The sequence below is a fragment of the Biomphalaria glabrata genome, chromosome 2 (assembly GCF_947242115.1).
Source record: "Biomphalaria glabrata chromosome 2, xgBioGlab47.1, whole genome shotgun sequence".
Taxonomy (NCBI): domain Eukaryota; kingdom Metazoa; phylum Mollusca; class Gastropoda; family Planorbidae; genus Biomphalaria; species Biomphalaria glabrata.
Window position 1 is genome coordinate 24171157 of NC_074712.1, and position 16811 is coordinate 24187967.

The following is a 16811-nucleotide window of genomic DNA, read 5'->3' on the forward strand; positions in this document are numbered from 1 at the left end:
CAGAAACGAAAAAAAGTAGCCGTTGTATAAGAACTTTGAATGGTTTAAAATATGATGTCGGATTTTCACAATCTTTTATAGTTTACGAGATCTAAACGGGACAGACGGACAAATATTCCACAGAAAACTTTTTCCCTTTCGGGGGCCGCTAAAAAAAAAGCAAATAAATGAAAGTTATAAAACATACACTTTTGTGTAATTGCATAAATTTATTATACACTTAATAAAGCTCTTGTGTTCAGTCTCTAACAATGGAATTAACATGAGATATCCACATTTTGATAACGATTTCATAAAATTAGCTAAATCACATTGACCTAGGCTTATGAACGAAAATTGATAGATGGGGTCAACGCCAAGAGAAAAATTGTAGTAAGGGGTCGCAGAGCAAATAAGATTGAGAACCGCTGCCTTAAAGCATTCCACAAAACATTAGCTGAAATCTTACATCCACTGCTGTGAAAGATTTGAGAACAAGAACAGGTCTGTAAAATCTGGAAGTTTGGTAAAATAATCAAGTTACCCAAAAACAAGGTTCTATAAATGCAACAACTCCCGAGGTTTCATTTTGATGTCATAAAATATAATATAAAAGATGCCATTGACCAGTGATACCCAACTTAGATCGGCCCACGGGCTATTTAATTTTCAGTCAGTCATGTCTTGGTCAATTTAAAAGAAAAGAAACAAAAAATGAATTGACAACTTTTCTTGTTTTAAGCCCGCTTTTACATCCAACCATACTTTTACTTTTCTTCAAAGTTTATATTATGAATCAACTTCTTTGTTTTCTTCGGATCTCCCATTTTATTAAAACACACATATTGAATGATACAGCACCATTTGCGTTAATACCAAAAGACGGTCCAAAATAATACAAAAATGATGCCGTAGGCTGCACACACGTACAAGGTTAGCTCAAAACAGCAGCGGACATTTCAAAGAATTAAAAATAACGGAAGATTCATGTCGCCTAAAAATTAAAACAAGCGTCTTTTTGTTTGTTATGCCTACAAAAATGAATATTAGGTTAGCAAAGAATGAAATCTATGGAAAAAGATTGAGTGTCTAACATAGAGACATATTTTTCAACCTTTTTTGGGGGTGATTTTCTACATTTTTGTCGATATTTGGGCGGGCCGAATAACACTATGTCGCGGATCTGGCCCACGGCCCTTATTTTGGGCATCACTACTTTAGAAAAAGACTAAGACCAGAACAGTCTTTGACAACAAAAGCGGCAAAACCTTAACATGGAGACCTGAATTTCGAGCCAATGGCATCTGCTTCCTCTCCTCCCTCATACGCAACAAAATGCTCAGACATAATGGGCCAGACTCTCAGGGAAAATAGAAAACAGAAGTTATGAGGATCAATAAAAAAGAAGAGAAGCCTATCATACCACTGGGGGAGAACATCCTTGATACGGACCACTTCACGTAGCAAGGTAGTAGAGTTAGGAAAGACGACTGAACTGACCACGATATACAAAATCGGATTAATAAAGCTAGGTTTTCCTTTCCACTCTTCAAGCAATCTGGCACTCCAAGGCACTGGACTACAAAACAAGATACGAATTTATAACTGAAACTCAATGTCGAACCTTCTGTACCTTGAGTTTATTCTCAACCATCTAATCGCTCACCCTTGCAACGGTACCACTGATTTTCTCTTCCAGATGCGACATCTCTGAGGGTACTGAGGAATCGTATAACTGTGAGTCATCGGCAAAGAAATGGTATAAGATGCCGGTTGGCCGTATGACACCACTGAGTGGATATGTATACATAGTGAGCACTACTGGGCATAGAACTGATCCTTGGGGTACTCCGTACTTCAAGAGTAAGCTTGTTGATTCTGTCCCGTTAACAACGACACTATGGGTGCGTTCAGTCAGGTAGGATCCAAGCCACTTTAGGACGATTCCTGCTAAACAAAAAGTGGAAGAGAATCTGGTCATCATAATTTCATGGTCTAGCGTATCAAAGACTGTGGACAAGTCCAGCATGGAAAGAATTGATATGTGGCCTATGTCGCAATTGTGAAGTAAGTCGTTTAGTACCCTGACCACTGCTGTCTCTGTGCTACGGCGCTTCCTGGATGCAGATTGACATTCTTCCAAGAGACAGCTTTGACAGGAAAGGAAGATTTGATACCAGGGGATAGTTTTTTTTAGACATTCCGGGTCAAGACTGGATTTCTTTAATAAGGGCCTGGCATGTGCACGCTTAAATTGCTGTGGTACAAGCCTGAAGTCAGTGAAGAGTTCACAATGTTAGTAATTGTGGGTACAAGCTCATCTAAATATTCAAGGAGCAAGGAAGTTGGAATGGGATCATGGTCACATGACTTATCTGGCATCTTCAAAATAGTACTTTTGACATAATCTTCAGATACACGCTGAAACTCGCAAAAAAGGAGAATTTTGAAAGATAGGAGAGTGGTCAAGCTGTAATGTGAGGGATGGCATGTCGTTTCTGATCTGCTCAATCTTGCCAATAAGGAATCAGTGAGTTCAGATTCTGGGATAGATGACGGCAAACGTTCGTTATTTTCTCCCCCTAACATTTCATTTGAAGAATCAGAAGTTTCGATTTTTTGTCGAATATGACTAGCTTTTGCGTCTCTAATCATACGGTTAACCTTGTTTTTTTCTAGGATATATATTTGTCGATGTATCGTCAGACCTGTCTTTTGAAATGTACGTTCGGCACGTCGGCGAATAAGTTTGGTAGTCTTTATGCAGTGGCGTAGCTACCCATGTGCGGCTGGTGCGGGCCGCACAGGGCACCAAGTGGAGAGGGGCACCAAAATTCCCCCAGTGTGTATTAATTTCCTATTCCCCTGAGCGTTTCAGTAAAAACGACTAATTGTATGGACACGAACAAACATAGACTACTGTATTTTAAACATGAACTAACGATTTATAAACTAGTCATGTCGCTATTTTGTTTCATCTCATTGACTTTTTCTTCCATACAATGTAAGCTCTAGAACAGTTTGAATCTAATTTACTAGATTTATTTCGGACACACGGTACATGTTGTTACTACACTGATCAATGCTCTGAAATATAAAGAAGAAGAAGAAGATAGGCCAACCTTTTTTTTTACTTCATTGTTTAGTCCAGTGATGCCCAACCTTACTCATCCTGCGGGACATTTTAATTTCAAACACTCGTGTTGCGGACCACATCAACAAAATGATACAGAAATGAAAAGTAATTAACCATCGACTATTAAAAAGAAGAAATCTGTGGATCTAGTAGTACCCGTAACAATCTTTTATTCTCAAATCAAGAATGCCGTTTATATGTTGTTCTTTTTTTTAAACAGCCACACTTTTTTTTTATGGAGCAAACTTCATGGCTTTTTACAATGTTCCGCAAACAAGTAAAGATCCGTTCACTTTTCCTTGTAGATTCTACATTCAGAGTCCCAGCTCTTAAACGAAATAATGTTAAAGGCCACAGTACCATCCATTAGAGAACAAATTAGAGCCATAACGTAGATAGAGATACATTTTTCAACTACTTCATTTTATACGACGTTTTGGCGGGCCGGATGGAACCACGTTGCGGGCCGGATCTGGCCCGCGGGCCGTATATTGGGCATCACTGGTTTAGTCCATTGGTTTAATCTAGATATTGAGTTTACAAATATATTACTAAACTCTAGCTCTAAACAATTGTCTTAGTTTATTCATTTCTTTATGATTCTTGATAGTTTAATTTTGGAAATAATTCTATTGTAATGTCAATATTTTTAAATAAGCTAACATTTGTTTTCTACTAGTTTTTTTTTTAACTAACTAATAATTGTAATACTCAAGACTGACTAGTCTGGCTGGCGCCTCAAAACCCTTTTAAGCTCAGACGGAGAAATCGGCATCTCTGGTTCTGTCCGGTCTGGGTAGACTATAAGGGCCCCATACCCAGATCTATCGGGGTCCCTTATTACCGACCCATCGGTATAACAGAAAATGGCATCTGATGGGTAGGACTTTGGTGTAGCTGATGCCAAGTTTTGGAGTATGGCAGGTGTTAATCGCCTCTTGGTGGCTTTCTCTTGCCCTATAAGGGACATGCTTATTTGTGGGGCCGACTTCTCCTCCACGGAGGGCAAGTACTAATTCTTCTAATTGGGATTCTGTCAGTGGAGAGCCCAGCTGTTTTTGACAAATTGGCCGCAATGTGGAGGAACGATCGCATTTTAATGCGGTTCCTCTCTCTTCACTGTCGCACTAATATTGAGGTGGGTAGCCTAGAGTCGCCCCTTTTATAGCGCTCATAGGCTGTAAGTACCGCCCTCTCCCTCCTTAAATGTAAAGGGAGGGTTAAGATTTCAGCAGCGTTTGTTGGGCTTGTCCGAAAGGTGCCACAAATGAACCTTAGTGCCTGTGATTGTACTCGGTCGAGTGATTCGAGGGCAGTTTTACTAGCGTATACTTGAGCTGTACTCAATTTGTGATCTGACTGCCCCTAAGTACAATGTGCGTAGCATGTAAGCTTTGGCACCCAACTTTGTGCTGGCCAGCTTTCTTAGTAACGCTAACTTCTCCGAGGCTTTTCTTTCAACTTCCTGGACGTGCTGGAGCATTGACAACTTTCTATCCAGGGTCACCCCTAGATATTTGGCGTGTTTTCACGTTGGAGTCGCAGCCCACCGAGTTTAAGCTCGAATAGAGCCTTAAGAATGTCGATCCCTAGGCTGAACAGGGACCAGGTCGTTTTGGCAACGTTTATCTGAATCTGTCATTTGTCGCAATACGAGGAGATGGTTTGGAGGTCTGCTTGTAATGCCGCCTGTATTTGGTCGGCTTTCTTGCCGGTTGACCAGAGGACCGCAGTGAGGTGCGTTTCTTAAATTTCTTAAGTCTAAAGAAGCATCGAGACAATTTCAAGTCACATCATTGCCAGAGTCCACCGACTATAGGCGAGCTGTTAATGGGTATGAATTAACTGAACAATTAAAAGCAACAAAGCAAGATTAGACGGTTATCATTGAATCCAGAAAAAAAAATGATGAGGCCGACATCGTGAAAAGAAGAAAATACTTCAATACCGCAGGTTCTAGAGACTAAAGGACAACACACAAGCATGTCCTCAAAAATTCATACTGAAGAAGCTGAACCATCAGACAGTGTAAACAATACAGAAAGCAGGATTATAAACTCTAGACTGAACGACATTGGAGATTGGCCTGATATCATCACAGATAATATTCGCATACACCTTGTCACTCAAGGATCTGAAATAGTTCAGCGTATAGACAGTCAATTCAGAGAGGCGTATAGACATCAAGAATCAGCAAAAGGAAAGGCTAGAAAGCTTTCAAAGGCTTGGTTTTTCCTGCAAATGTCAAACGGCGAGAAAGTTCTTAGAAAGTGGATGTGTTTTTCGACAAAAAAAAAAGAATCCTTATTTTGCTTCCCCTGCACACTCTTCTAAACAAGATCAAGTACCAAATCTTCATTTAAATCCAAAGATGGATTCAATGAGTGGTGGAGGTTATCCCCGAAAATAGAAAAACATGAGACCAGCAGCGCTCACATCGTTTGCTTGGAGGGAACTTGAAGTTTGCCTGAGAGTAGGGAAAAATATTGACAACAAGGCCCAAGATTTGATTATACAAGAGAAGAAAACATGGAGAGTTAGTAAAATTACTATCAAAGTACTATCCACTCTTGAGGGAGCATGTGCTTTAAACTAAGCTTTGTTTCAGACCGAATACATACATGTCTCCACAAATACAAAATGAATTTATTACAATAATAGGGGATCACGGTAAAAAACAAATCATACAGCAAGTAAAACAAGCCAAATATTTGTCTATTATTTTTGACAGTACACCTGACATCTCAAAGCTGGATTAAATTTCCCAAATTTTACGGTATGTTGTCATGGAGAATGACGGGGTGTAGGTTCGTGAGTCTTTTGTTGACTTCATCGACACAAAGGACACGCATGCTGCTGGAATCGCTGAGATGATTCTAGAGAAATTGCGTTTGGATGGCTTAGACATAATGGACTGCAGGGGTCAAGGCTATGATAATGCTGCGGTCATGAAAGGTCGTTAAGGTCATGAAAGAATTAACAATATTTGATTAATGAATACATATTATTTTGAAAAAAAAGTAAGGTTTTGCAATGTTATTAATTAGTTAGTTGTTTTTTTTTTTGTTGTTTTTTTTTTGGGGGGTGGGGGCATCAAGATGAGGTACCGCACCAGGCATCATATACTCTAGCTACGCCACTGTCTTTATGTCTTCCGTCATCCAGGGTGCAGATGGCCTGACTGAGACTGTACGAGTGACAAGAGGTGCATGGCTATTCAGCAACTTTTTCAAGCAAGAACTGTAATTGCTGAGAACGTCTGTGTGTGTTAATACCGAAGATGTTTCATATTGTGTTTATGAAAGATGGAATAAAAGACTGATGTGGTAAATGAAACCTTGGTAATAAAGAAGGAACCACTTGACTAGATCTTGATTTATAAGCTGATAAAACGTGTTTTTTTGTGTGTGATGATTAACGGAAACACGAACACGTTTATTTATCTTATTAATGAAGGCTTCATGACCATTCATTTTTCATATGACACCATTGAAAAAAAAAGGGCTTGTAAATGTATCTGCCCTATAGATGGCAAGGTCTGCGAGGGGAAATGTACTTCTTTTACTTTACTATACGTTATGGCCAATGGTCGGCCAGTTCGTGAATTGGCAGATTTCGGGCTTTGGACCTAACACACACACACACACGCACACACATATGTATGTATTTATATATACATTCCTACAAACCTGGTAACTGCTTCTTTCCTCTTGGATCTGTGCCCACAGATTTTTAACTTCTTCAAAAGATTCGGCCTGAGTGATTGAGTAGACAAGAACAAATCCATGAGCAGTAGTAATAGAAAGTCTCCTCATGGCTGGGAATGTTAAGTTGCCAGCTGTGTCTAGAAAGTCAACTTTAATAAGCGATCCACGGATATTGTAGTCTCTAGCATAGAGATCCTCCACAGTCTCTTTATACTCCTCAAGAAATGTGTTAAATAAAAACCGCTTTAAGATAGCAGTCTTTCCTACTCGGCCAGCTCCAAGAAAGACAACTCTGTTTCTCTGATCACTATCAGCCATGCTAATTTCTTTATTTACTCCTGGGTTGCTGAATATTAATAAAATATTTACATCGCAGAATTTCTTTAAATTCGATCAGTTATATTACTAACACAACAATGACCACATGTTGAACTCAACTTTTGTTGATTTTAACTTTTCTGTGACACTGAAAAATAAAAGAATCATTTGGATAAGATCAATATTTTTGGATCTTTTTTATAAAATTATCCTTTTTATTAGAAAAAAAAAAAGCTAGAAAGTGCTATAGTAACTACAAAAAGATATTCGCAGAAGTAGCTGTAGCAGCAAAGAAAAAAGGAGACAATTAGTCTGTTAATTACTGATTATTAATGTGTGATACTGGATGCCAACAAGGGAAATTAATTATTTAGTATTCACAGATATGGCTTAATTTATTGGTTTTAGTCTCCTTGAATAATTGTTCACGCTATTTCTCCCTCGCACTTTCTCCGGTCAAGTTGATACTTTAAACAATTATTTTTGTACCTAACTATTGTGAAATAGTTACTACTAGTCGACCCACGGCGTAGCATACGCCGCTATTTAGCAGGGCCGGCCTTAGGCCGCTGCAACCTATGCGACTCGAGTGGGCCCCGCACTTTTATTGGACCCGCGCTAATTCTAGATGTAAATTATTAAATTAAACCATTTTATAACTTATAACAGATTTCCTGATTTACTTGGAGCTCCTGGAAATAGGGCCCCACAATGGTTAAATGCGGCCCTGCTATTTAGTGAAGTCTGTAAATCGAACAAAGAGACACCCAAATATATAACCTCAGGCATTGTAAAAACAGGTGATGAGACGTCACGGACTACAACCGTTGGAATTTCCTAGGCATTGACACCAGCGTCCGGTCTTACTAAATCTACTATTTCTATACTCGTCAATGGAGTACCATTGAAGGCTCTCGTAGATACGGGGAGCAGTGAAAGCTATATATCTTCAATTGCTAAAAGGTGTTGGAATTTCCTAGGCATTGACACCAGCGTCCGGTCTTACTAAATCTACTATTTCTATACTCGTCAATGGAGTACCATTGAAGGCTCTCGTAGATACGGGGAGCAGTGAAAGCTATATATCTTCTTCAATTGCTAAAAGGTGTTGGAATTTCCTAGGCATTGACACCAGCGTCCGGTCTTACTAAATCTACTATTTCTATACTCGTCAATGGAGTACCATTGAAGGCTCTCGTAGATACGGGGAGCAGTGAAAGCTATATATCTTCAATTGCTAAAAGGTACAAATGGAAATTAGAAACGTCCAGAAACAGAATCTACATGGCCTCTACACATCTTTCTAGCACTACTCACGGCCATAGTTTCGCTAAAATAAAGTAGCCTACAAAGATGAACAATATGAAAGTGTGAAGCTCTCACTTCTAGATGGACTACTATCTGATGTAATCTTAGGGTTAGATTTCATCAGCCAGCAAGAAAAACTGATTATATTTGAGGGAAAACGGAGCACTCTTTAGGTCTGTACGCTAGAAGTAGCACGAGTTGAAACCTCTTCGTGAATCTTGCTCCTGACTGCCACCCCATAGCCCCTAAGTCTAGAAAATATTCTAGGCCTGACTCATTCATTCTAATTCATTCAAACTGAAATCAAAATACCTCTATCTGACAAAATTATTGAGCCTTCCAAATCCCTGTGGCGAGCTCAACTAATTGTAACAACGAATGAAAGGCACAAAAAGAGAATGGTTATCGACTATAGTCAAACCATCAATCGATTCACTTACCTCGACGCGTACCCCGTGCCAAAAGTGGATGAACTGGTACAGGAAATATCTAAATACTCAATGTACAGTACGTTCGACCTCAAAAGCCCTTATTACCAGCTATGGCTCTAATATTAAGAAAGTCACACATTTTTTTAAACTTTGTTTTTCGATTTCTTTTCAGGCCTTCCAAACCCGTGTTTTTTGAAGAACATTTATAGAGAAACTAGAACACTTCCAGAGATGAAAATAAGTAAAAACATTCATATGCACATAGAGAACACGCTCAATTTTTTTTAAGTTGTCAATAGTTTTGAATGTTTGTGACAAATGTTGCATTTTATTATTTTTTAGCACATTTCAAAAAGGGAGGTAAAAAGACACAAAAATATACATTTTCAAAAGTTCTTAACAAAAAAACAAAAAAAAAACAACAAGGTTACAAAGACAGTTTGTGTTGAAACACTAACTCAAAATCGGCCCCCATTTGCATTTGTGCAAATTTATCTTAGAATATGGGATGAGGAATGTGCTTTTATCTTTGTGTCTTTCTGAGTATTATATTAAATTTTGTTCTGAATGCTTTCTAAATTTAGTTATTTTACTAAAGGTGTTACTCTAGTCAAATGTGAATATTCGTTTGTTATTAATCTCACTGCTCTATTTTGTGTCTGTTCCAGTTTCTTAATGTTTTCTTGAGTTGAGGGGTCCCAAACAGAGAATGCATAATCAATTTTTTTGTCTAACCAAGGTTAAATAACATTTTTAGTTTTGTGTTCTTATTTAATTGATAGAAATTTCATTTTAATAAACCCTAATGCTTTGTTTGATTTTTTTACAGTTTCATCAATATGTGGATTCCATGACAGTTTTTTCATTTTCTTATAACTCGTAGGCATGAGCGTAGCCGGGGGGGGCTCAACCCCCCCCCCCCCGAGATGAAATCCCCCCCCTCAGGGGGGGGGGGGTCGGAGTTTAGTGACTGATCTTTTGCTTTAATTTTGTTTATTTGAGGTGAAATTTTAATACTAAACCATCACTTGCCCTCGCACAGTCAAGGGGGTTTTGAGTTTAAAACCCCCTACCAGGGAGTTTAGAGTTTGAAACCCCTTACCAGAGGGTTTTAAGTTTGTAATCCCCTACTAGGGGGTTTTACGTATGAAACCCCTTACTAGGGGTTTGAGTTTAAAACCCCCTACCAGGGAGTTTTACGTTTAAAACTCCCAACCAAGGGGTTTTGAGTTTGAAACCCCAAACCAAGGGGTTTTGAGTTTGATACCCCCTACCAGGGGGTTTTGCATTTAAATTCCCCTCTTCTATAAAACAAAATGCAAACGACAATCCCCGAATTCCATTTTTTTCCAAGAGCACATCTAAGGAAGATTTAGATTTTAAACCCCTCTCCAAAATTTACGATAAACCCCTCTTCAATAGAACAAAGCAGAATACACACTCAAAATTGTATGAGCGTAACCAAAGAGGTTTTGAGTTTAAACCCCTCTTCAGCTGGGTTTGAAGCTAAAAATACCTCTTCAATATAAAAAAAAAGAAAATTACGCACTCAAAATACTATGAGCATAGCCAAAGGGGTTTAAAGCTAAAAATAAATCTTCAAAATAAAAAAAAAAAATTCGCAATCAATTGCTATGAGCATAGCCAAGCTTATTTGGTGTTTTGATTTTAAATTTCCCTTCAGATGGGTTTGATGTAAAAAAAAAATACCTCTTCAATATTAAAAAAAAAAAAGCAAATTACACACTAAAATTCTTTGAGCGTAGCCAAGCCAATGGGGGGTTTTGAGTTTCAATCCCTCTCCTCCAGATGGCTTTTTAAAAAGTTTAAAACCCCTAAATATAGTTTTGAGTTTAAAATCCCCCTACAGAGCGTTTTAAAGTTGAAAGCTTCTCTCTTCAATATTATTTCTAAAGCAAACAGTCACCAATTTCTATGACCGTAGCTAAATGTGGTTTTAAATTTAAAAAATAACAACTCCAGATATATTTTTGTTTAAAAACCCCCAACAGATGATTTTGACGATAAAACTTCATTTTCGATATAACATCTAAAGCAAAATAGTCACCTAATTCCAAGATCGAAGTCAAGAGAAGTTACACATGTCTACCAGTGGCTGGGCTCCATTAATAAAGTGCAATGAAAAGTAATCTGTCGAAATTTAAAAGCACTAAATGTGGCTCTACAAAGATGGCTAAGACGGATTTTTGGAGTCAGTTAAAAAGATCGGGTCTAGATCAAGGAAATCCTATGCCGAAGTGGGAGTCGACCTCTTAGTAAGGTTGTGAAAGAGCGTCGCATGAGGTTTGCGGGAAATGTTCTCCGACAAAATGAACTACGCATAATAAGAGTTGCGATGACCTAGTACAACTTGGCGCCACACTTTCATGGAGGTCCTTAGAGCAAGTGGGAAGAGGCTTCAGACGTTGCCAGTGACAGATTTTTGTGGAAACAGCTTGCCAGCAAATGCGCCGAACGGCGCGGGAGGGTCTAAGTCAGTAATAATAGCACATTAGGTTTTTGAAATAAAACTTTTTAATAGCAAAATAATGCACTGTAGGTAACTCAGAATATGCATTTAGTTGGCTTTCAATACCAGAAATATTGCTTGGCGGTGGGGCTCTGCCCCGCGCTGGGGGAGCTCTCAGCGCTCCCCCAGACCCCTTGCTGTCAAGGGTGAGGAGTCTACAATTTTTTCACTAACTCCAGGAATAACCTCTTCCAGGGCACAATAAACGTCTTCCAAAAGAATGAAGGGTCAGAATGTAATAGAGATTAATTATGTACACACACACACATCCATCCATATAAACATAAATTTCCCCCCAACCCCCCCCCCCCCGAAAAAAATCCTGGCTACGCCCATGCTCGTAGGTATTCATCTAATTCTCTTTGTAAAATTTGTGTATCTTACGTTGTTTTGATGATTCTATACATTATGCAATCGTCTTCAAACAATCTTTTTTTTTTTGTTTCTCAATGTCACGTATCATTTGTCAAACATATTATTTTATTTAATAATTATTTAAATAATAAATTAGTTCAAAGGTTATGTCAAGCTTGGAAATACCTATGACGTAGGTGACAAGTGTCCATCAAGTCAAGAAGCGTTGTCATGTGATAGTAGATTTTAATTTGATTGGAAGCAGAACAGGAAGTGGGAGGGGAGACGCTATGTGTGGAACAAAGGAGCAAGAGATACTTAATAAATTCCTCAGTCTCGTGTTGATATTTAGGAAGTGTAGTCGCTTAGAATCCAGTAGTAATATTTTGAATGCTTCATTTTAGATACAGTTTATTTTTGTAAAATGCTGTACATATTGTGTTCCCAAGTTTTAAATTAAAAGTTTCTGTATTTGAATTGAAAGGATCTTATTCATTGAATCTAATGGTATATAGATCTAGTTAAATCGATTCATCATATAGAATCCCCGGCAAGTCACAGAAGTTCATCTAATCAGCTGACATCTTCAAGAAAGATCTAATATATTAGCACCTCGAAGCACCTTAGATGAATTAGCACTACTTAGCGCCTTCAACTACAATAGAAGCTGAGGTACAATCAAAGCAAGAAAAACAATGTGCTATATATTCAACATTAATCAACAATAAACCAACGACATATTCTAGAACAATCTGTGACACTCAACTAATGCAATTTGGTAAATCATTTATGTAAATTAAAAATAGTAGTGGACCTAAGACTGTTCCTTGAGGTACACCTGAGTTAACTGTTATTGGTGCTGATTTAGAGCCTATTATTATTACAGTTTGTTCTCTCCCTATCAGAAAATCTTTAATCCACTGATGCAATGGACCATCAATGCCAAAATATTTTAATTCTTTAAAAAAACTATGGTGGTAAACTTTGTCAAAAGCCTTGGAAAAATCTAGTAAGATAGCATCTATTTGCTCATAATTATCTAAACCTTTTGAAAAATCACCAATTATTCCAATTAATTGTGTTTCACATAATCTATATTTCCTAAAGCCATGTTGGTATGAAGTAAGGACATTATGTTTGTCTAAGTGGTTTATGATGTTGCTACATATTATGTGATGCTGGTAAGTATACTGGTCTGTTGTTTTCTGGGTCAGATTTTTTCTCCTTGGTACTCTGCCGTGGTTAAGAGATGCCTGCAAAAGTATTTTGAACACTGGTGCTAGCTTATTGCTTAGTTCTTTGAGTAATCTAGCTGGATTACCATCAGGTCCAGAAGCTTTATTCGGTTTAATGTTTCCTAATAGACTGTCAAGTGAATATATAAAAACTGCGCGCTATAAAAGAAGTTTGTTATTTTTTTAACTTATAACTTAAACGAAGTTCGTATTAAAATTCTTTTTTTAAAACATTTGAATCAGTATTCTATTCAATGAGTTAGTTAATAAATGGAAAATCTATTTTATTATGATCCATTGACACTTTTACCATTATGACCTTAGAAGCAAATTTGTGTACCAATGCGCGAATCTATGAATGAAGATTGAATTATTAATGAAGTCCATGACCTTTTAAAAAAAACTTACCTCCCCTGAAGGTTTTCATTTAAAAGTGTAAATTTTTTGAAAAATCTGCTTGCATATATAATTTAAAAAATTAAATGGTTCACTTTCGGAAAAGAAAAAAATTAGCCGTTGCTTCAGAACTCTGAATGATCTAAAATATCATGATGTCTGATTTTCCTTTTCTCTTCTAGTTTCTGAGATCTAAACGGATAAAGACGGACGAACGGACACACAAACCACTCAAAACTAATAGCGTCTTTTCCCCTTTTGGAGACCACTAAAAAACTATGAATGCTACATGCATGTAATATGTGTCAAAATGCAGGGAATTGATAGATCTAAAGAGTAATATACTATAAAATAGCATTTCATTTCAATATTTTGCTGTACATATAAAATAACATGTAATGGTTTACTAAAACTCTCAAATAAGTTAAACTTAATGAGGTAAAAATATGAAACGAATTTAGCAATCACTACAAATTGTATACCATATTTTAGATCATTTCCACATAATTTTTTTTTAACATTGAATGACATTATGTATCTATAGAGACTTCTGTAAATGTATTTCAAACTAATTATAGTAAAAAAGACATACAATCCATAGATTTACTTAGATTTTTAGACATAATGATATACAAAGCCATTTAGCTCAATGCTATTTTATTATTTCCTTTAAATTTTTAAACTCTATAAGCTGATTTGATAAACTGAAAAGCAGAAGCTCTTTGTGGGCAGAAAAATGTTTCAACAAGGCCTCTTTTATCTCAAGAAATTGAATGACCAGTAATTTCTTTTAAATAAAGCTGAACTCTTCTAAACACTTATTTTTGACACATCCAGTGTCTATACATAGAAATCTGCATAAAAATATAAAATATAAATTTTCATTCCTCAGGCTACGGAGTTATACCAGAGAAACATCACTCACAATATATTTGTCATCAATTTCATTATCTTAGAATGTTCTATCAACATTCAAAGTATTGAATTTACACTGATAGGATTGCATGAACTTGAAATATAGCATGATGTTTGAACTTTTTTTTCTAAAATTCATAAATATTAACCAAAAGTAGTTCCTTCAAAGTATATTTAAATTAATATAATATAAAAAATATTATTGTGCTGTAATTACAATCTCAGCCTTCAAACTGAATGAAGTTCGCCTTACAGATATAGAGAAACATTGGTATTTACAATCTAGCATCAGAGCAAGTATCTCAATGACATGTTGATCAAAATTTAAAGATTCGTTTTTAGTTAGCTACTTTCCATTTATTTTTCACAATTTAAGATATTTTAATTTTAACTTTCAACACATCCAGCTTAGTTTATTTTTCCTTCAACATGATAAATAGATTAGATTACATTACATTAGATTACATTAGACTAGATAAGATTAGATTAGATTAGATTATATTTCATTATATTACATTAGATTTTATTAGATTAGATTACATTAGATTAGATTACGATAGATTGATAGATATATTAGATGGACAGATTGATGGATAGATAGATAGGAAATGAGAGAAGGAAATACATCTTTGCAGATAATTTTCTTATTGATGTAGATCTATTTTTTATTTGGCATCCACGTTAGATTCAACACGTAAAGCATTTTATTCTAGCCTTCGATGGATGGATATACAGACAGAGAAAGAAAGACATGTATATCATAGATGTAGCCTTAGTTTATTTATTTAGCTTGCACGTGAGTCTCAACACGCAACGCAATATCTAGGCTAGGATTTGTTTTGTTGTTCTGTACTTGAATGTCTCGAGGAGCCTAAAAGGATCGATGAAACAGATCGCCCTAAAAGAGGATAACTGTTGTTAGAGTAAGAATCGTTGTAGAACGGAAGTAAAATAAAGAGAATCAATAGTGTATGTTTTCTATTTATAGCTAGACTAGAGGTTTCGATTGACGAGAGAAAATATCACATACTTCAAATTCAACCGTGTCCAACTGATGAACAATGTGTGTCTTTGTATTCATGTATTTTTAGCTGTGACTATAAAAATAACAATTGGAACTTTGCAAGCTTCAAAGTCATACTTAATTATTGGTCAAATTGTATTCTTCACTAATCACTTTCTCAATAATTCCTGAAATACTTTAATGGCTTTTCGGCAACGGATGTTGCTGTTAATAGCGCTAATAGACAATTAAACATTTAAAACAAAATAATTTGGTCCTTTTATTTAGTCAATTTATTATTTCTTAAAGTTACGAAAAGGAAAAAGATACATACGCATTGTGTGCAGTGGTATACATGGAGCTTCTAGTACTATCCTTTAAGAAAGGCGAGTCAAAGAAGAGCGAAGAGAGGGATAACTGAGCAGTACAGTGAAGCGAAAACATAATCAATAGAATATGACCGGGCGATTTAGTCTGATGGAGAACTGTGCACATATAATTGATGGGATGACATCATGGACGTTTCACTGACCTTATGGAAACAATGGGTTTTTTAAGTTTTGCTTCGGGTATCATTTTATTTTAACTATAATTGACTATAAATAAAAGACAAATATGCATATTGTTTATTATATGTTTAATTATAGATCATGTATTCCTATTATATAGAGACTTTGTATTTACAAACAAGTAATCGGTTCTTATTAATAACCATGATTTTTTTTTATTATGGACAATGCTTGCAACGAAAAGTATTGGTCTTGATTAGACTTTATCTTTATTAATAAGCTTTATTATACGTATTTCGTTAAGTGTGTTTTTGATTGTTTGTTTGTAATATTAAAGTAAAAACCATTTACATATTTTACTTTTACTAAGAGGCTAACATCATTATTTGATTTACAACTTCACAACTACGTTTGTGCACACACAATTATATCGTGTTGAAAGGGAGGAGAGGGAGAGGCTTTAGAAATGGAGGAATGTAAAGGAAAATCTAATTCACATATTATTTGTTGTATCAAGATTAAAGTCCTCATTATCTTATATTATAAAGTAGAATGTGAGGGGTATGTATGTATGTATGTTACTTATAGACATCAAAGCCGCTTGACCAATCTTGATAAAACTAGGCAGGAATGTTCCTTGGGTACCAACTTAGACCTTAGTGAATGTATTGTAGCCCTAAAACAAATGTAAGACCCTCAAAAAAAAATAAAGTTGTCCGACTCTATTACAGCTATAGTATTTTATGGATCTAGGCCATGTCTACAATGTTGACATGAGAAAAGATAGAAAGGATTTAGACCTAGATCTAATTTTAAGAAATACACTTTGCGCAGATAGTTTTTTACTTTGACACATGAAAATACAAAAGAAGATCCATTGATTTCATTATATAATAAAATTAACCTTCAATTTTGTGTTTCAAAAGCATTTTTTACATTAATTAGTTCCTTATATCTGTGATTACAGATTTCCTGACGAACATTCTTTCA

General features: G+C 36.1%; 1 protein-coding gene across 1 annotated transcript in view; it reads right to left on the bottom strand.

Annotated features, from left to right (window-relative positions):
• LOC106069069 (GTP-binding protein Di-Ras1-like) overlaps positions 1–15773 on the bottom strand; it is a 55792-nt gene extending 40019 nt beyond the window's left edge. The window contains exons 1-2 of the mRNA XM_056019715.1: positions 15647–15773; positions 6805–7288 (exon numbers count right to left, since the gene is read on the bottom strand). Coding sequence (XP_055875690.1) covers positions 6805–7140 — 336 coding nt within the window. The 5' untranslated portion in view covers positions 7141–7288; positions 15647–15773. The remainder of the gene's footprint in view (positions 1–6804; positions 7289–15646) is intronic.
• Between the last annotated feature and the right edge of the window lie 1038 nt (positions 15774–16811).